The sequence below is a fragment of the Silurus meridionalis genome, chromosome 10 (genome assembly GCF_014805685.1).
Source record: "Silurus meridionalis isolate SWU-2019-XX chromosome 10, ASM1480568v1, whole genome shotgun sequence".
In the NCBI taxonomy this organism is placed as follows: domain Eukaryota; kingdom Metazoa; phylum Chordata; class Actinopteri; order Siluriformes; family Siluridae; genus Silurus; species Silurus meridionalis.
The window spans coordinates 13,784,749-13,805,272 of NC_060893.1; the positions used below are offsets into that span (position 1 = coordinate 13,784,749).

The window sequence follows — 20,524 nt, forward strand, 5'->3', positions numbered from 1 at the left end:
TGTGTTCATACAGGTTTCCTGTAGGTTCTTGGATTTCCATCTTCTTCTCAATAAATTGCCCCAGGTGTGAATGGGTGTGTGAATGTATGCTTAAATCGTGCCATGCAAAAGCCTGGCATTCTATCTGGAGTAAATTCTTTTAACTTTATATAGATATATATAGATGTGTTACACACGTGTGTGTGTGTGTGTGTGTGTGTGTGTGTGTGTTAGAGAGTGTTAATCTTCACTAGTCAATCATATAAACTCTCCTCTTTGTCTCCAGAGCTGCATTTGGGAATTTGAAGTGCAGGTTTGGGAGACGGGGAAAAACTTGTATGTGAAGGAAGCCCTCTCTGCACCAGCCTCATGACAGTACATGCACCTCCACCGTTGGCCCTGAAAAGCTCAGAGGAAGAGGTCTGCATGCAAATGAGGCTTGCTGTTTGGAAGCTGCTCCACAGGGTCACATCTTAAACACACTGAAATCCTACATACTGTTGGATGAACTGCAGAAAAGCTGTGCCAAATCCCACTGAAGTAAGCATTTAGACACGAGTGTAGGATTTGCTTTTTTATGTAATTTATCAGTTTAACATTTGGTATGAAATCGATGCCAATTCCATCATCAGGACATTGAAACACAGAATAAATATTCAGAGTGAAAAGATTTGTGTTAATTTGATTTTAATGTTGAAATGCAGTGCAATAAATCACAAAGAGCTTTATAAGCAAGATGTATAATTTACATATGCATGGCATTACCGCAGTTTTTTTTAAATACATTTTCAAAGTAGAAAACAAAATATTAAAGTAAATAAAAAACGGAAATTGTTCACAAGCACAAAAAATGCATAAAAACGCAGCAGTGAGCACAAAGAAACAATGGCTGTGTGTGGAACCCCATTCATTTCATGCACCAACTTGTAGTGGAGAACGCTTCTGCCCAATCTGAATTTCCATCTAGTTCATATAGTTCAACATTTACAGTATATATTTGATTTATAGTGTATATACAATGCCTTTTGTGTAACTGGCACCAGAAAGCACTGAGCCTTCATTCCTCTACAAATAAAAAGATTATGCTAGCATGCCTCAAGCTTCTGAAACCGGTTGGTGCCATGGTTCTAACACCTGTCCCCCATTCAGTGTTTAGTGTAGCAGTATGGACAAAGAAAATCAAATGGAGTGAACAAAAGAGGGATTTCAAACACAGCCGGTTTTCTATCAAATAAAAAAAATGGATGTTAGTTCACCATCACCATCTATACCACATATAAACAGACTTGGGAGCTCCCCATTTTGATCTGGATTTGATCGTGTTAATGCTTCATTACAGACTTAAGGCACTGGTTACAATTATAACAGTTATAAACTGGTTAATTGACAGAGCCCAATCTATGATTTGTCAAGCATAATATACTGTAATACTGCAACGTTCATTTAATACTAATGCAAAGCTCAGTTTTACACATGTGCATTGCAAATTCTTTTGCATAAGCTATAGATTATTAAAACCTAAAAGGTAAACATGATGGAAATTAGCTAATTATATAGCTGGAGATGTATTGCTATAAAACTGCATCCGTTGCAGTTTGAATATGGCTACCAAAAATATACATATTAGCAGGCATCTTTGGCTCAAAAATCGCTAAAACAAATTATAAATCTAAATGTGGAGTACGCAAAGAAATATAATACCAACTGTGGCAAAATATAAACCTCAGCATAAAATATGATGCCACAGTAAAGACAGAAAGGTGCATGTGTCATGTTGCTTATATGAACAACTCACTTTGTGGCTGAATTAACAAACAGCTTTGTAAAAATATTCACATTTCTAAAGTAACTCATCCTTAGTATGTCATTTCTTATACAGGCCTGTTGCTCTGCAGTCTCTATATAGGAAATAAAACATTCTTTTATCAGAGTTCATTAGAGTTTCGAGCAGATATTACAGCCAACAGATGGGACTTGAGTTGAGGTATATGTCCAGTTTACCATTACCAAAATAACGAATACCTTCATTTTTATTTCATGCTTCCTACTCTGTTGCTCCATCGGCTATCCAACATTGCAAAGCCGAGTATTAACTACCAGCCTTAACCAACAAATCACTTCCTATGACTGCCTTTCACAACAGCCTTAATGCATTACTCTGTTTTTATGAAATCACATGGAGTTGTTGAAAAACTTTTCAGTGGATGTGTAAAGGTGGTTGCAGGTGTTCCTCTGGTCCTTAGACATAAATGCCCTCAGGGTTGAGGGTTGAGGTGATGGGGCTGTGTAGCACCCGCAGGTTAACTCCCACTGCATGAGATGGGCCCAGGCGCTTTAGTGAACCAGTCAGTGCTGTGAAATAAAGAAGGAACAAGAAAAGTTTTCTTTTATAGAAGGTTTACAATCATTCTCAGGCAAGACTGTTGCTAAGTGCAACTCTCTAAATACACTTTTATTTTACCAATCCGAACAGCTGGACGAACACTTGAGCAGGCAGGAAAAAATATATATTATAAATCAGAAATATAATTAAACAAAACTGTTAGTAATAATTTATGTCATGTAAACAATAGCCAGAAAGCAGTAATGGCAATGCAGTTGCCGACTATTCTGAATGTAAACAAAATTTCTTAGCTGGATATTATATGTCTGTATACATTCTTATATAAAATTAAAATACCCAGCATTATTTTTGTTTTATATACAAGTGGCATTAGAGTAACACAATAGCATGCATGCCTCAGCACCTTTTTAAAGTCCCCTATATACTGCTGCTAGCTACTAAGGTGAGTAATGGTACTCGGGCCATCTCTAAGCAGCTGTTGCCACAGTAACCAGCACTGAATGGAGGTGGGTGGAACACATGTAGCTCTCAGTGGAAGATCTGAAAGCCTCCAAGACTTATTGTTAGAGCCAAAATAATGTGTGATGCATGAACACCCAGGGAGTTACTGCCCACAGAGTTAAACAATTGTGCTTTTTGCCACTGCTTTTGTTTGTACAAATAACGTAAAGATGGTTGTTTGGTATCTATGAAAGTTTTTGGAAAGTCACTATGGAGGGAGAAAAGGATGTAGTAGTAAGCAGAGTACCTGGTTCCTGAGGCACAGGGGGTACGCTGGCCTCCACGTCACTGGGCTCCACCGGCAGTACAGTCACTTTAGTGCCAGTCTGCTGGATGAACTGCTGAAGATTCACCTGCCTCAGCTCTTTAGTTAGCTGCTCAAGCTCAAACTGACTCTCCTGGGAAAGACAAAGTGCATCTGCTATAAGAGGCAGTTACGGACTTACATATGCATAAATACAGTTTCTGGGTTTATGTCAGAGTTTTATGAGTAGTTCTGTGAGTTTCATGAATTGTTTTGCGCAATAAATATCATTAAAAGAATGTCCATTTTGCATATATTACTCTCAATACAAATTGTATTGCAGCAGACTTTGTACCCTGATTAGATGTCTAATTTTATCAATAAAACTGTTTGCTAACTTTAAAAGCACAAAACAATACATTTGGTTATAAGTATAAAGGTTGCATGCTAAACTATTTTTAAACAACATACAATATATAACTAATATAATATACAATATATATACGAAATATACTGTGTACTTCTAGCAGCATCTGAAAATATTATTTCATTAGTCTTTAACAATACCATTAAATATTTCTGCATGATTATTTCCAAGGTAGTTTGGTCATCCACTACTCTAAAATCCATGAATATGCAAAGCTTTAGCTGATCAATTTAAAGAACTACTGTGTTATCGTCAGCATAAAAATCGTGTCTTACCAAACTAACCTACCTGTAGTCTCTTGCTAGACTGACTCAGTGACCTCTCCACAGCCCTGCAGCTGTTTTCCAGCTGTGCTGTGTGCTGAGCCTGAGCCTTGAGTTCAGCCTTTACCGTCTGCAGCCTGGCCTTCACTTCTCCTTCACTCCAGAGCTGGTTCTCCCTCGTTTGCTCCTGCTGCCGCTGAGCCTCCAGTCCCGCCTCCATGCCATGCAAACGGTTCAACCTCTGCTCCAGCTCAGTCTCGCAGGTTCGGAGCCGAGTACACACCTCCTGCAGCCGCTCCTCCAGCTGCCTCTCGCTTTCAAGCTCAATCTGTAGCTCGCTTGACCAAAACTCTTCCTCCTCCACTTCCACCTGATTCCTACACAGCTGCTGCTCCAGCCGCACCATCTCCTCTGTCATGACTGCCCAGGAGTCCTCACTGCTTGGCCTTTTTTGGCTCCATGTCTGCAGCTCTACATCGCATGCCTCTGCTCGGCGTTCCAGAACATTCAGCGACTCCCTCTGCAGCCTCACAAGGCGGGTCAGCTCTTCCACGCGACTTGAAGGTAGCCGTGGGGATGTGGACAGGCTTTGGGGGGCACTGTTCATCAGAACAACACAGCGCTTGGAGTCTCTGTCTCCAATTCTAGTGCCATTAAGTATGTCTCTAAGGCCACGTGGCGTCCCAGTAAAGGTGAGGGATTTGCGACGTGGTTCTCGACGGCGGAGAGATCGCTCGCCCTGGGCCCGAAGCTTAGCCATAATAGGGAGGCTCTGGCGATGCAGGCCACGCTCAGGGCCCCGAGAGACAGGGGGCCCCTCAGATGGAGGACGTTCAGTGAGGGAAGGCCCAGTGCGGTGCAGAATAAACTGAACATCACCAGCGTACTGGCCCCAAGTGTTCAATGAGGCCACAGGGCTCTCATGAGGAGCCAAGTGTCGCTCAGAATCTCTCCATTTCTCGATTAGTGTGTAGCGCCCAGTGCGACCTGCCAGTTAAGTAGACATGAAATAATTCTCGTTTCAAATTCAGTTAACCTCGGGCTAAATTTTATGTTGCTCATTAAGAAGAAAAGATGAGCAGTTTTTGCAATTGAAAAATTTTCAAAGAGTTAAGTAAGCATGTAACCACAACTTGTCAGCTTCATGGTAATGTGGAAAGAAATATTAAACCTGATAGAAGGCTTAAGAGTCCCTGCTTCTTTTTCTTTTTTTAAGTAGGATCGTGACTCAGAGTTTCCATCTCACCATGCACGTTTTCATCCTTAGTAAACTTCTTGCTAAAGTGAAGGGGGTGGGCCACTAAAGATTTCACATGCTTATGAGAGTAACTAAGAAAAGGTCTCCGACATTGAAGTCAAGAATTTGAAATCAAAATCAATCTGCCTTGTCAAGTTAAACTCCTTTTCCTAACATTAAACAGGTTTTTAAAAGTTGCAAGCAAATTTCTGATTCTGATGTTAACTGCTTTGTACAAAATGTAAAATTTTCCTAATGTCTAATCTCTTCTATTAAAGCATGAGTTCAGACAACACTGATGCATTTGATTTAAAATGGACCACAAGGTTTTGTTAATTTAATGTGTAAAAAAAAAAGTTTTAAATGAGAAAATAATAAATATAGAAGCATTTTCACTAGCGCACTCAGACTTATATGCATCAGCACATACAGTGTAACCAAAGCGCTACATATATCTTTATAAAATGTATTCCTGTAGTACTTACCTATAGCCTGAGCCAGTGCAATGACCACTTCCTGACATGTGGTCGCCTCAGTGACTCCACAAACCACACGCTGGATTCCATCCACCCAAACCTTCAGCTCCATCCTGTCACAGGTGGTGCAGAGTTGGGCCTCTAGCTCTGCTCCCTCATTCCTGCAGAATGCAGACGTAATTAACACCGGTCAACACAGACAGCACATTGCTCACTATGCTGCACATATGCTCATACGTGTAGAACTTCTGATACAGGAAACAATGCGGCAAGAGCACTAAAAGCCACATAAAACAATATGCATGTTCCTTGTTTATTTGTATTTGCTGCAAAAACAGTAATTACAGTAATTCCTGTTAAATGATTGTTTATTTTCAGGTAATCTCTAAAATCACTTCAGAGTACCACAAACACATTTCCATCAACAACATATGAACTATGAACACGTGTTTTCTTTTCTTTTTTTATTTAGCTTCACAGCTTACTGCTAAAAGTTTCACTCTAATGCCAAAGTGTTCTGATATTTATTAGATCACTCAAAAACCTTCTATGACAACTATATAAATTTATGCTTTTAATTTCATTTGTTGTTTTATCAGTTGTGGGGGGAAACTCCATCTGGCCACAGATTTGAACATGTGAGTTACTGACTCTCCCATCAGGAAATCTTTGCCAAAGGAAATGTCCGTCTACCTAGCAGGAGACCCCTGTATGCTTTCAGATGGACATGTTTCCTTCCTAAAAATATCCCCCAGCTTTCAGTAACAAAACAGTTTTTGCAAGGCAACAAGTATATATGGTCACCTTTCATTTTAGTGCATTTCAAAACAATGAGAATGGGCTGGCTTACTTAAATGTAAGCATAAATCTGTGCAGGTTTTGTATTGTGTTTTGGAGAGAGCCACACTAGGGATTGTAGGACCAGCTGGACTCAACACTGTTTGCCTCCCACTCACAAGTATTTCTAGGCTATAAAGGCATGGACCTGAGCCAGTTCTGCGGCATTGTACTTGATACTAAAAATGTAGTATCAAGTAAAAAGTAATAACCAAAGAAAAAGGGTCACTGTCACAGAAGGTCTCTTTCATTTTCTTTTGTCCTGCACATCACAAAATATATACTGTATATGTTCTCCTTAGATATAGCCTATAACTATAATTTAATGAGCTTGGCTTAGTCTAATGAGAACCATATGCCTTAAAAGCTAATTTTTTGTTTTTATACAAAGTGTATAACAACAATTACTGAGAAAAAGATTTATATCATTTGAGCACAACGGATTTTTCTGTAATCTTTAAACAAGTAACAGTTTAATCAGATTGTGAGTTCAAGGGAAACCCGGCATAATGCCGTTATAAAAGTAACCTAACCTTTTCGTATCTTTATTTACAAAATCCATGCATCACACAGTTAAAGCTGTTTCAGTATGCAAACTTTGTGTGTGAGTCTCCAGATCACACCATTCTCTCTCCACCTCAGTTCACACTGATTAATGTCAACACAAATGGTCCATTTGTTCATTATTTCACAAAAGAATGAAGCTTTAAACTGTTGCCTCTCCACATGGGATATGGCTAATTTATTGTGTGTGCAGGGCACTGGAATAGAAAAGTAGATCATTTATGTCAGCCAAAGACCAAAGAACGCCTCTATAGGCTCCACTCGAAGAAATACTATACCCTCCTAATTATACCGCACAGGACCCAATCCAACATTGAACCAACCGCTGATGATGGTTTTTAAGACAAAGCTTTTCTACTGATGCAATGCTGCATGATGTAGCACAAACACCACTTTTATTTATAGTTTGTGAAAAGTCACCGGCATTAATACTAAAACTGAGCTAATAACTTTCAGAACTATTCAGAATTGTTTGTGGAATACAGGAAGTTTATGAAGACATCCAGGGTGAGCTCTTGGTCTCTAAATGGTAACTCAATGGATTACACAGTTGTTTAGTCTACTGAGGACCAGCCTGGTCGAAAAAAACCTCCCTAAGCATCTACATGTTTATTTGCAGTGATATGATTTATATGTTTAGGTATTTCTATTTAAAATTGCAAAATCAGGCTCCTGATGTTAACATTTTAGATGCATGTCATTTTGATTTAATGTTATCCTAGAATACAGTAACATTTCACAAGTTATTCCTACTTGTCAGGAAAAAAGTCTCTTTCTGTTATTAACAGCAGAGAAATCATTTCTCATTTCTCTGCATTTCTCTGCTGTTATTAATATAACTAATATCTTAATACCTAGCAATAACAACAGAAAAAATTCACAAGTACACAGTAACAGTCTATTTACTTTAAGACTCTGTTCCTCCACTTTTGCTCACTTAAAAAATTTGTGGTCTTGTGAGTTGTTCAACCTGAAAATTCTGCTCCGTCTTCTCATATTCATCTTTTGATCTCAAACATAAATATCTCTTCAATATATAGCAAAAACAACTAAACTGGCATTGCTGTACCACTACTTTCAGAAGGAGGTGTGTACTCACTCACACACACACACACACACACACACACACACACACACACACACACACACACACACACTTTTCCATGACATGTTTTTTAAAATCACGATCTCACATTATCTCACAAGTAGGAGTTGGTACTGGCATAAATGCCTGTGTTGGAGTCCAGTGCCATATGGTCTCTGTCTTGGATGCTAAGGAACCCCTCTGAGATTGCTCTACCCTAAGTAACATGAATGTTGCCACTATACAAGCAAAGTGATGACTCAAGCATGAGCCATAGCATATAGCACCCTATCACTCATGAAATTCTATTGAGCTGATATTAATTAAAGTCAAAATAGTCCTATATCTATTCTTCTTTAGAATAAAAACCCAGCTGGCCTTATTTTACTGAATAACCCAAGATGGAAAGGGCAGTACAACCTTCCAGTACAATCATTCACTCTACATTTATGTAAATGTAACAAATGTAGGTTAGAGTGCATTCATCCTTCATTTAAGACTTCTCTGGAGCATCGCTGCTGGTAGATGCTTTTCTAAAGAAGGCAGGCACTTAGGACACCATTAGCTTTTCTGGCTCTTTATTGTGACCTTCTGTGAAAATGACCCTCTGCTACTCTCACATGAAAAACTGGTTGAGAACCAATGCAAGGACAAACTGCATGGTCTGGCCTTCCTGATTTCAACACAGAAATCAGCACAGACAACAAGAATCAGCACAGACAACCCAGAATCATTATAATGATAATTTCTGATTTTTAATGTAATCAGGACTGCAACCACTGATGGATTGCATTTTTATTTTTAATTTTTTTGCAATTTCATCTACTTTTTGATAAAAGATAATAAAAAATGTAAAAAAAAATCAGACTGGGAATGATTTATTCAATAACACTATGACTGAACTGGGTAAGTGGTGAATTATGAATTTTGCTCTACAAGATATAGATGAAGGCCAAACAAATAAAAAATAAAAGTAATTGATTGTTATTTAAAGCTTTGTCACAACTGCTGGGCACAATATTTAAATTGACTTTACAGCAAGTTTAACTCAGTTCAACCCAAGACAATATATACACAAATACTATTCATTGTCAATTTTTAGAAAAGATATACTGAATTTTTATATCAATGTAGAATTTTAATGTTAACTATAATTATTATATAATTACACTATTAGAAAGACTTATCTTGAAGACAGTAATTGTGTGATGCTATTTATCACTGCTTATATGAGCTGCCAGATAGTAGCTCAAGACTGGATAGATTTGAATGACAGACTTACTTTGAAAGACATGGGTCCTTTTATATCAAGGCAGTTCCATTTTTATTTTACATTTTCTACAACAGTTAAGTAATAATTGTGCTTAAGAATAATATTTTTCCCCCGTAATGGCACTAAATCCTTTACACATAATGCAGTCATTCCTTCAAATTGGTCCCTACAATAGATAACTGTTCGTATTCTGGGCACATTTTAATGTCTTTGTTTCTGAAAGATTTTTTTTAGGAAATCTCACTGATGTATGCCAACACAATTATCAAGTGACTTCACACAATGGCTAAATTAGGCTAAGAAAAAAAAAAAAAAAGAGACAAAAAAAATGAAAATGCACTATTGTGATAGTCGCTTTAATGTCAAGACATATTTATACCGGATATTTCTTAACTAGTACAAAAGGTAACATTTCACAAAGCAGAACAATGTGGTTTTACATCCCTGAACCGAAATCACACTCCTGAAGAAAAGACTTGTGCTGGAGAACTTTAATTCAGCCTTCGTTTAACACCAGTTTAAACAAAATCCTGAAATGCCTGGCCAGTGCCTTTTCTAAAGCAAACTAAAGTCTTAAGAGTTCTTTTTTGGTTGTCAGGAAGTAACAGGGGACAAAAAGCACACACAAGATGTAAGAGATGAAAACAAACTCTCTCATGAATTCACGATCAGAAAGTCAGAATTGGCAGAAACGTACTAAAATCCCTAATATGATATCAAGTATATCGCTTCTAAAAATAAAAGAAAATAAAGACATTCTAACGCAAAGGGACACACTATCTGTCATTTAAACAAGTGTATGGTCCAAATTGTATTTGCAATAAATACACAATACGTTAATTACACAGAACCAAATACCATATCTGAACATAGTCAAAATAATGCATATACAGTAATTCCATTCAGCCGTATGTGCAAGAAAAGTATCCTTTCACAATGTTCTTTTCAATGGGCCACTTTCATTACCCCTGTTTGGCTCCAAATAACACAACCCTTGTTTGCCAGTAAAGGACACAAAGGACATAGGAAGTCCTGCAAGAGACAAGAGGCTTAAATCATGACAGGAAAGAGCCAAATTACAAAAGAATGTCCAGAATGACAATTTTCAACTTCTTGCAAAAAGGGGAATTGGTATAAAAATAAATATATATTTATAACAAATAACAGATATATTTATAACATAAGTAAACTTCTACAGAGTGACCATGCTACTGCTTTTCCAAAATTTTCTTTACAAACATTTAATTCTGCTAGTGTCTGCTATAACTGCCATGCTACATGTAATTACTAACAATTTATGCACTCTGAAGTAATTGGTTGCAGGCCTCGTCTGAAATGTATCCACACACTCGCACTCAGTCGCTCTCTCTTACATACACACACATGCACGTTCTCTAAAACTGACTGCTTTTTCCTCTACTGGAAAAAGAGGGGCACCTAAGAAAGGTTGTTGAAATTTGCTTTGCTTGTCGATTTAATCAGAAGCGAGTAGAAATGTAAACATAACCAAGTAGATTTTAAAAATAACAAATGCAAAAAAAAAGTGTCCTTTCTGAATATTAATCAATGTTGGGAATGTACATGTCCTAATGCATGCAGAGATTTAATCAGGAAATGTTGGCCTTGATCTTGCACCATAGACGCTGATAACATTGAGGCTGCACATTCCACACCACATGCATGCTATGAGCCATGATTGCGATAACTATTCCTAGTCCCACTGTCCTCTCGAGCAGATCACCAGCAATGCCTGCATTTACCATCCTGCTCCTCATGCTTATACTTTAGAATGAGTAGCAGTAAAATGAAATAAAGTTGTAGGGGATGTCATGCTGACACCAGTATTAAGCCTGGAGAATCTGTGAATAAGATTTGGGCCTATAAATAAAGTTGATCATATTTCACATCCTTCAAATGTTAAAGATTTGAGAACTTTAGTCTTTTTTAATACACCATAAACTGTTGGCTTAGCATCTATTGGGACATGTATTCATGCAGCACTTTGTATATAGCCACCATCTGTACTTATGCCTAAATGTGAACAACCACAAAAACACAAATCCACACCAGGTTCTACAAAAAGATTATTAAAGCAGTATTTTGACTTGGATGAACTGTGAAGGTCAATCGTAAGTGATGACATTTCCAAATGTTATGCATGTACGGGTTTACAAATAGCTGACAAAGAGAGAAGTAAAAAAAAAAAAAAGAAGAAGAAAATATACACAGCAGAAACCCTCCATCAGGCTCTCAATAACTAGTGTGTGTGTGCAGCAAAATCCCTGTGTGTGTTGAGAGAGGAAGGAAAACAGCCCCCCTCTTATACCCCTTTAAAACAATAACCTAAGGGCTCTTGAATTTTCATGAAAGTAGACTAGGAAGATGTGTACAAATTCAAACTCTCAAAATTTGGTATATTAAAGAGCACTGAATTGGTACATTAATTACAACAGTGGATTAATATCACTACTTTCAATTCCATCTAGATCATATCTAGCTCGAGGTATGCAAGGAATGCTTGAGATTTCAGTTAGAGTATTTATAAACACTCTTTGCTTTAGTCAACTATGTGAAATCTCAATTCAGTTCATTGCTGAATGTGTCATTTTTCCTGTGGAGAAAATTAGAGCACGAAGGAGCAATAAAGGCCTCGGACAATAGAAAATGTGTGTCAAGCAGCATTTCCATTCCAAGACTTTCACAGAGACGGCCAGCGTACTTTCTGTGGTATGTAAGTACACAGCAGCTAGACCTGCCTGAGCTCTTGTAAACCATATTCAGAGTTTTGCCAGAGTGGTGTCTTAGATGAGATGTTTTAATAAACTTAAGGTTCCCCCAACACCCCCAACATGGAGGTCAGCACTGGCAGACGTGCTAACATCTGGATGGCAGATTGAGCTGCATATAATGCTGGCTTTGTTCTTTTGCCATGGTTGTGAAGAAGTAGCTTTCGGTTGGGAGTAAAAGTGCTGTCCGACAAAAATATTAATGTGGCCAGGTTTGTCCATATGGTTAATATTAATATTCTTTCATCTCATCTGTTTAAATACTTACTCATAAATCTCATGTGTAATTTCAGATTCGGATCAGAAGAGTCAGGAGAAGCCTTAATAATGGAAAAAAAAACCTCTAGATAGATCCAGGCTGACTAAATACAGTATGTTGATAGGTACATCATAGAAATAATATAGTATATATATATATATATATATATATATATATATATATATATATATATATATATATTACTATAAATAGATCACTATTTATTCAGTATATATATAGTATTCCTATGATGCGATACATGTGAGATTTTTCCTTATATTTGTCATTTTGAAATGATTATTATTGATGATTATTGATTGGCACCAGGACACTGTACTGAATACATAGTGATCTATTTATAGTAATCTGCAGAGTTTAATCTTCATCTAAGTGAAATGTTTCCTTCTGTATATGTAACCACGATCAAACTAAAATCATGTGACAGTTATTAAGTCGGTACACTGTAGTAAAACATGAGCAGTGCGATAATCCCGGCTCAATCTCAGTTTGTCCTCCGGCTACACACACACACGATCACCGCTTGTTTTCGGATGTATCGCGCCGTCAAAACTGAGCAACAGCGACAGGATTTATTTCTACATTTTCTTCCACTGGAGTGTTCCGGCGTGGCCATCAGCGGCCCTCATCAGTTCAGGCAGATTTAATAATCCAGGGTGATATTGTTTGGTTTAATTCTTACCTTTAATGTGTAGTGTGAAGAGAAACAGCCCGTGGTGGAGACCGTGTGTGTTCCCCGGACCTGCCGTGACCGCGTCTGAAGTTTGCTGAAGAAACGGACCGCGGAATGCAGTTATGCTCATCTTTCTGCCTGTTAACACACTCGCTGGACGGGGATATCCGTAGGAAAGGCTTCGCAGAGAAACATGGAGGATTTCCTGTGGTAAGAGACAGGATGAAACGAGCGCACTGACGGGCAGAGGGAAAAGTTTTCACGCTGTGTAACGGCGCAGACTGCGGGAAACTCCCCCATACTGCTCTAACATGGCAACGGCTACGGGACAGCGCGGTGCATTGTGGGGGATTTTAAAGCTGCACTCGGGTCTGTGGAAAAGCAGCTCAAAAAAAAAAAAAAAATCCTGACGCAAAATGTGAGAGCAGAGAAAACCAGAGCACAGGGCTGATCTACTGTCACATTCACCACGCTCATTTGGGTCTTTTATTTCTCTTTGATACTAAAAATACTGCTGCTTACGCTGGAGAATGCAGTTTATTTATATCAGGTCACTTGTAACCCAATGCAGTAGTAAAGACCGTATAGGCTGGGAGACGTTTTTTTTTTTTACACTGCACTGCTGTTGATCTACTCACAAACACAACAAAACCCTGTGTTATTTACATGAACACTGTTCAAAACGGGTTCAAACACGAGTATAAATCCGTCAAAGCGAAATAAACTTCAAACCATGCAGAAGAAATACAAATATGCACTTCATAAACATGTAGCTTCCAGTCCTTCAGTTCAGGTTAAAGGAAATACTGACACCATGCGCCTGACAGTGGTACTGACTCTATTAATTACGAGGATAAAACGCCGTCAACAATAATAATAATAAAAACAACAACAACAGTAATAATAATAATAATAATAATAATAATAACTATAATAATATTTAATTAAAGGCAGACTTTTATTGTTAATAAATCATGATGTTAAATAAGCATTAAATACAATTAAATAAATAAATATTAAATACGTAATGTCATAAATTGTTTACAATACTACTACTGCTACTCCTAATAGTAGCAGTAGTAGTAGCAGTAATAATAATAATAATAATAATAATAATAATAATAATAACGTCTTTAGAGGCCAGGCCTTTATTGACAATACATCATGATGCAAAAGAAGCATAATACAAATAAATAAATAAATAAATAAATAAATAAATAAATAATAGTGATAAAATAATTAAAATACTACTACAAATAATCATAATAATAACAATAATAAGTTATTATTATGATTATTTGTAGAGATTTTCTTTTTAGATTTATATATATATATATATATATATATATATATATATATATATAAATATTGAAGATGCAGATCTTTCAATTTTAACAATGTTCAACAAAAAAAGGTAGTCTTTATATATAGATTAGCCGATTGTTTAAGATAAGTTACGAGGATAAATCCGTGTGTTTCACAGTAGAAACAGCACATGTGGTAGTTATGTAGAAATGATCAGCTCGATCACTCTCAGTCCGGCTGCAGTACATGTGGGTTCATTTTTTGCTAAAGTCACCTATTGGCTGGGGGCGGGACTTATGCGCCTGAATGCCCGAAAGATTGACAGACTACTAAACCAATCAAATCCTTACACGGCGTTGACGTGTGTTCAGATCGTCCCGGTTATATTTAGGACCTATTTAAAGAGAGGAAGGCTTCGAGATGTGCTGCGGATTTCTGGAGATCATGTGAAACGCCGGTTCATAATGTAACACTAGAAGGTGTAGGCTATGTTATATTAGCAAAATAAATACATTCTTATAAAGTAACACTGATTTAACTTTTGAACAACACTAAAATCTGTTGTATGTATACATATAAGTAGCGCCCTGTGTGGTTATTAGGTATTAATTGATAGGATATTGATTTGGAGTGTATAAGCACAGCTCCCTGTAGGCAAGGCTCATCATTAAAATGATGCAAGCTGACGCTGGAGAGAAACCGGTTTTACAGCTAATGTACGTATTTTAGCCATCTTTCAACTCATATATAAGAATTAGTGACACCAACTGAAAGAGAGAGAGAGAGGGAGAGGAAAAAAAACACTGTGCATTGGTGGCTGGGTAAGTGATCTTGGCGCTACGCTGCGTTGCCTCCACCGTATCCGCCCATATTTATGTAAAGAGCGACCTCGGTACAGGCGAACAGGCCGAGCAAGACGGAGAGGTGGGAGCGAGGGGGAGAAGATCGCCGTGCTATCCGCGGAATGTCTCCTATATAAGCGCGATAAATGTGCAAGATCGGGAGCGGTTGATGTTTGTGGACATGGCAGGATCGGCTCTCAGGAGGCGACTATAGGCTGATAGACTTTATCCGCCTTTTTCGTGGCTCGGACGCGAAACTTGCAACACCAAAGGTAACAAAAAAAAGAGAGAGAGAAAGAGGTGGGGGTGCAGGCGGGATTCACGGAAATGCCGTCGGACACAAAGTATCGTATGCACGACTTTGTTGCTTTCAGTCTGTAAAGCTCTTTTAGTTGTTAAAGAGAAGGTTTAATAGAGGTGGAGAGGGAAGAGCGCACCAGTCAGATTGGGCCCTGCAATGCAGCGGTATGGCGGGGATTTGTTCTCGCGCTCGCAGCTTCCCACCCTCCAGTGGCACCGCTGCCTGCTGCTCCCCCCCCAAAGGTCTTCTCGCTTTCTCACTGTGGATTTTGATCACGTTGCCTTGAATATACGTTTTTATGTGTGTCGTTGTGCATTTGGTAAATGACGAGTTCCGCGCGAGTTAGGCCTACGGGTGTGTGTGTGTGTGTGTGTGTGTGTGTGTGTGTGTGTGTGTTTGTTTTCAAAGTTCCTGATGTGCTGTTATTAGTCTGCATGCTGGGAAGCGTTTATAGAATATCATCTGGGAGGCAAACTGTAAATATGTCTGTTTTCCAAGACCACAACAATGCCATGTATTGTGTGACTGTATTAGCAACTGTACCTACACCTTCTAATAACTTGTTAAATGAATGAGTATCGAGTGCAAAAAGCTGTACCCTGCCTGCAGGAGGGTCTGTTTCCTTTAAACGTGTCCTAATGTGGAACAGTTTTACCTTCAATTGTTTATGTTTTTGTCTTTGTCCTCCCAGTTCAGTGTATAAGGATTAACACTCTATCCAGGTACCAGGTTTATAGTCACCTGGACTGTCACTGCTGTTTTAGTCCAGAGCTCTGTATGGGCTGGAGTGACTCGCTGTCAAAAGACTTGATTGAAGTCTGAGTATCAAGTAGTGTTTTCAGGTGCTTACACTGTAAGTCTTATCGACAAAACGGTCAAAGGTGTCTTAGACATTTTTTCGACATGGTACAAATGGTTATGATGTTCTTAACAGTTCATGATTGATAGTGATGTTGTTATGTAATCAGAGAGTATTATTGAAAAAGTTATCTTCTCCTACTTGCGCTTAACTTGGACAGCTGACAGTGGATGTGGTGGGATTTCTGAAGATCTAACAATTATAAAATTATAAATGTTGACTGTAGATTTTATTCCATCTAGGTGAAGAATGACGGAATATAAACTGGTGGTGGTCGGAGCTGGAGGTGTCGGAAAAAGTGCACTCACCATCCAACTCATCCAGAACCATTTTGTAGATGAATATGACCCTACTATAGAGGTATAATGTGCATGATTTTTGTCTGTATTAAAAATTGTCCATCACTTGCAGAGGTGTGAAAATAATTCAAAGTAAAAAGAAAATGTAGCGTGTGTAAGAAAGAATATAATCTGGTTTTTCTGGTTCATGCGTTGAGCTGCTAACTTCCTGGTCTGGGCCTATCATTATTACAGTATGGAGTATGCACATGCGTCTGCGCTCACTATAGTATGCCAGCTTGCTGTTTTTAGATTTTTGAAATTAGGTTTACTGGCACACAGGAACCATTAACCATAAGATCTTACACAGTGACCATGAAAACACTATATAATACTGCTGTGCGGTTTAAAATTTCAGCAGTATGATAACCTAGTCTAAAAATATCTGTCTCACAGTATTAACTGTGTACTTAAAATTACACACAAGAAAGTTTAAGTGATCTATATCTCGCACACCCCCACACACATTTGTGTGTGTGTGTGTGTGTGTGTGTGTGTGTGTGTGTATATGTGTATATATATATATATATATATATATATATATCATCACACACACACACACACACACACACATTATGTTCCAAAACCACCCGCGATAAATGGACGCCGCCCCAAAAATGCTTTTTTGTTGTTGTTTTTTTTTGTGCTGTAAATCATCCTCCCACACACTTTAAATAAACATTTCCAAGAATATACCCAAATAAATGTAGTGTTAATTTGTAGAAATACAGTACACTGTATCTCATTTAAAGTAAGTACATGTACTCTACAGTATACAGTTCTGTAGTAGCTTCTGTAGTAGCTGAAGTGTTCTATGACATCAAAAAATAGGCGGCGTTAAACATACACGTCAATGCATTATTTACATTCTGTACTGTATTAACATTTTACTTCATTTTATTAATAATAATTATATTTTTATTAATAAATGTCATTATTTCAACATAAAACTCCATAAATTGAATTTTCCTGTACGTTTTATTTTGTCTATCGTGCTAATAGACCGGGAAAATCAGCGAAACAAATTAGTTCCAAATGCAATTCCATGATAAACCGGGAGGCGCGAGATTCGAACTGCGGTAAAGTGTGGGATTACTGTATAACAATAATCACCCACATTTTATGCGTAAAATGTATTACATTGGTCCAGGAGTAACATTGATATTTGTTTGCAACAGTAGAGTATTACACAGCCAAACTGTTTTCAGTCCAGTTGCTTCCCCTTCTGAGAGAATCCGAGGTTGCTATAGTGTGAAATTCTTGGGAGTCACAGTTATACACTAAAAGAAACCACTGGAATAAGAGACTTGCTTGGGTAAAAATAAGAAGAAGGAAAGAAAATATAATGGCTAAATAATAGCAGATGCTGAAACTGTAATTTATAAGCTCCTGAACCCTACTGTAAAGGTACAAATGTTGGACAGTGTGGGGTTGAAATGGTATGTAAATGTAGCATGATATGTAGATGTAGCACATGTCTATTCATATGACTAAGCTATGGAGAAATAGCCTCTGACATATAACCACAACGGCTGATGTCATATTTGTGTAGGACTCGTACAGAAAGCAGGTGGTGATTGATGGGGAGACATGTCTGTTGGACATCCTGGACACTGCCGGTCAGGAGGAGTACAGCGCCATGAGAGATCAGTACATGAGGACAGGAGAAGGTTTCCTCTGTGTCTTTGCCATTAATAACACCAAGTCTTTTGAGGACATTCATCACTACAGGTAAGGGCAGTTATGCATAACAGAGAGCAAGTTTATCTCCTCAGTATGAAAACTGATAGAAAATGTTATCAATAAAAAAAAAAGTCCCTGTTGATTTTTCATGTACTTCTTTATTTCGCCATCATTGTGTGCTTTTGTGTGGATTTGCAGAGAGCAGATTAAGAGAGTCAAAGACTCTGAGGATGTCCCCATGGTGCTGGTGGGAAATAAATGTGACCTGCCTTCCCGCACAGTGGATACCAAGCAGGCTCAGGATTTAGCACGTAGCTATGGAATTCCTTTCATCGAGACCTCAGCAAAAACGAGACAGGTATGAGACACACCAATATTTTACAATGTCTTGGAATTTAAAGAATGTAACATAAATAGGAGATTAATCAAGATCAAGAATGGTCTGAAATAAATCCTTATAATTATTCCATGCTCACCAGTTTTCTTTGGAATTCAAGAATGCTGGTAAAGTGGGTCTTAAAGTAAAAGGCTCAAATTATGACAATATGGTCATTAATCTTTGAAAACCCACAATTACCCTTCTATGGTGATGAGGCATAAATACCTTTGAAGATGGGTACATTTGTAAGACAGATTTGAATTATAATAACTAGGGCTGTTAATCGATTAAAATATTAAATCACGATTAATCACATGATTGTCATGAGTTAACATCAGTTTTCTTTAGTTTTGAAGTCATAAGTTTTTAATACTCTAATCAACATAGCCGAGGACTAATATGGATTCTTTATGCAAATATATATCTATTATAAGTGAAGCCGTACTCAATGTAGAGCATGAAAACAAAATATTCTCATAAATGTTTTAAAGTAATTATGGTGTTTTAAATTACATAAATCATCAGGACACCAAACCGAACTTTTGCTGTTTCCACATGGACGGTTTTAATTGCCGGATGTGTACTTGGTACGTCAGTAAAACAGATGTTTTGTTAATAAAAAAAAATTTTCTCCAGACTTAATGTTGTATTATCCAGTTTTTATTTGAATCTTGACTAAGCATGGCCAATCAGTATAGTACAAAGCATTCCCATACAGGAAATTCTAGCTTGTGTTTTTAGCTATAGCACCAAAGTTACCAAAAGTCTGAGAAAATATCTAAGATTTGACAGTTTAGATATTTCTCTTGCTTTTTTTGTGTGTATGGGGGGGGAGAGTCATGCAATTGGAACGCCTTTGCTAATGACAATGATTGATGCATTAAAAATTATAAATAAAAAATTGTCATTAATAACAGCTTATTGTGGTTAGATAGAGGAGCCTACTTCTCTGCAAAAAACAAACAAACAAAACAAAAATATTATGATTAACGGTTACATTTTCTTGTCTTATTTACAGAAAATAGCCACACTTCTCACATTGTTTATACACCGTGATCTCTCCAATTTTGAACACGATAACAGTGATTGCTTTTAGATATTAAAGCATGCATCCTCACAGTCCTTAAAAATATTGTCTTTAAAGTTTGTCCTTGACAGTATCTTCTTAAAGCATGTTTGTTGTACTGCAATTCTGCCAGTATAGTTTATTGTCTAAACCTCTCAGCTAGCTTTAACCTCCTACGACCTGGGTGTCCACATACGTGGACATTGTGCACAATGGTGTCTTTATTGTTTTCTGTAGATACAGACCGAGTGTCCACATAAGTGACATCATTTTTTTCCAAGAAGAGCTCCATGTTCAAAGAAAATATATGGTTATTATAATTATTGGTTCTTCCTAACCCCAAATAACTGGAAGAAATCTAAAATGCAAGCCAAACCAAAGTTCAGGTCTTAGGAGGTTAATGGCATAGGTCAAATTTATTGTATTTTAGATTTAGTGTCTGTGATGAGTGCTGAAATATCCCATAAATTATCTACTTTAATGGTAATGGTAGTACAAATGAGTAGTACAAAAGCACTCCTTTTTTTTTTTTTTTTTAAATTAGCAAGCAGCTGGTGCAATTTGGAAACACCTGTCAGCTTGTCGATGACGTGTCTCAAAACTGCACACAGTGTTAATATGCATGCTGAATTGAGATACATAATCGAAGCCCCTTTTTTTTATTTTTTTTTTTTTACATGCTGAGCCCAGAAATGTTTCGGTTTCAAAACAGCACAGTCTGAAGCAAATATACAATTTTCACAAGCAGAATTGATATTTTATGTAATTTTATTAAATATTTTTTAG

The 20,524-nt window shown here is 37.5% G+C and overlaps 2 protein-coding genes across 5 annotated transcripts in view; one reads left to right on the forward strand and one right to left on the reverse strand.

Moving 5' to 3' along the window:
• Positions 1–649: 649 nt before the first annotated feature.
• Positions 650–13,345, reverse strand: LOC124392719 (ras association domain-containing protein 8). The gene is made up of 5 exons (XM_046859890.1): positions 12,975–13,345; positions 5,481–5,632; positions 3,784–4,745; positions 3,072–3,222; positions 650–2,331 (listed from the first exon to the last, which is right to left on the reverse strand). The coding sequence occupies exons 2-5, from the start codon at positions 5,581–5,583 to the stop codon at positions 2,219–2,221; spliced, it is 1,329 nt and encodes a 442-aa protein (XP_046715846.1). The 5' UTR covers positions 5,584–5,632; positions 12,975–13,345; the 3' UTR covers positions 650–2,218.
• Positions 13,346–14,697: 1,352 nt separating this feature from the next.
• Positions 14,698–20,524, forward strand: part of kras (v-Ki-ras2 Kirsten rat sarcoma viral oncogene homolog) — a 10,784-nt gene continuing 4,957 nt past the window's right edge. The window contains exons 1-4 of one of the 4 annotated variants that reach the window (XM_046859502.1): positions 14,698–15,091; positions 16,515–16,632; positions 18,163–18,341; positions 18,492–18,651. In XM_046859502.1, coding sequence (XP_046715458.1) covers positions 16,522–16,632; positions 18,163–18,341; positions 18,492–18,651 — 450 coding nt within the window. In that variant the 5' untranslated portion in view covers positions 14,698–15,091; positions 16,515–16,521. The other 3 variants (XM_046859505.1, XM_046859501.1, XM_046859506.1) reach the window with 3 other exon arrangements.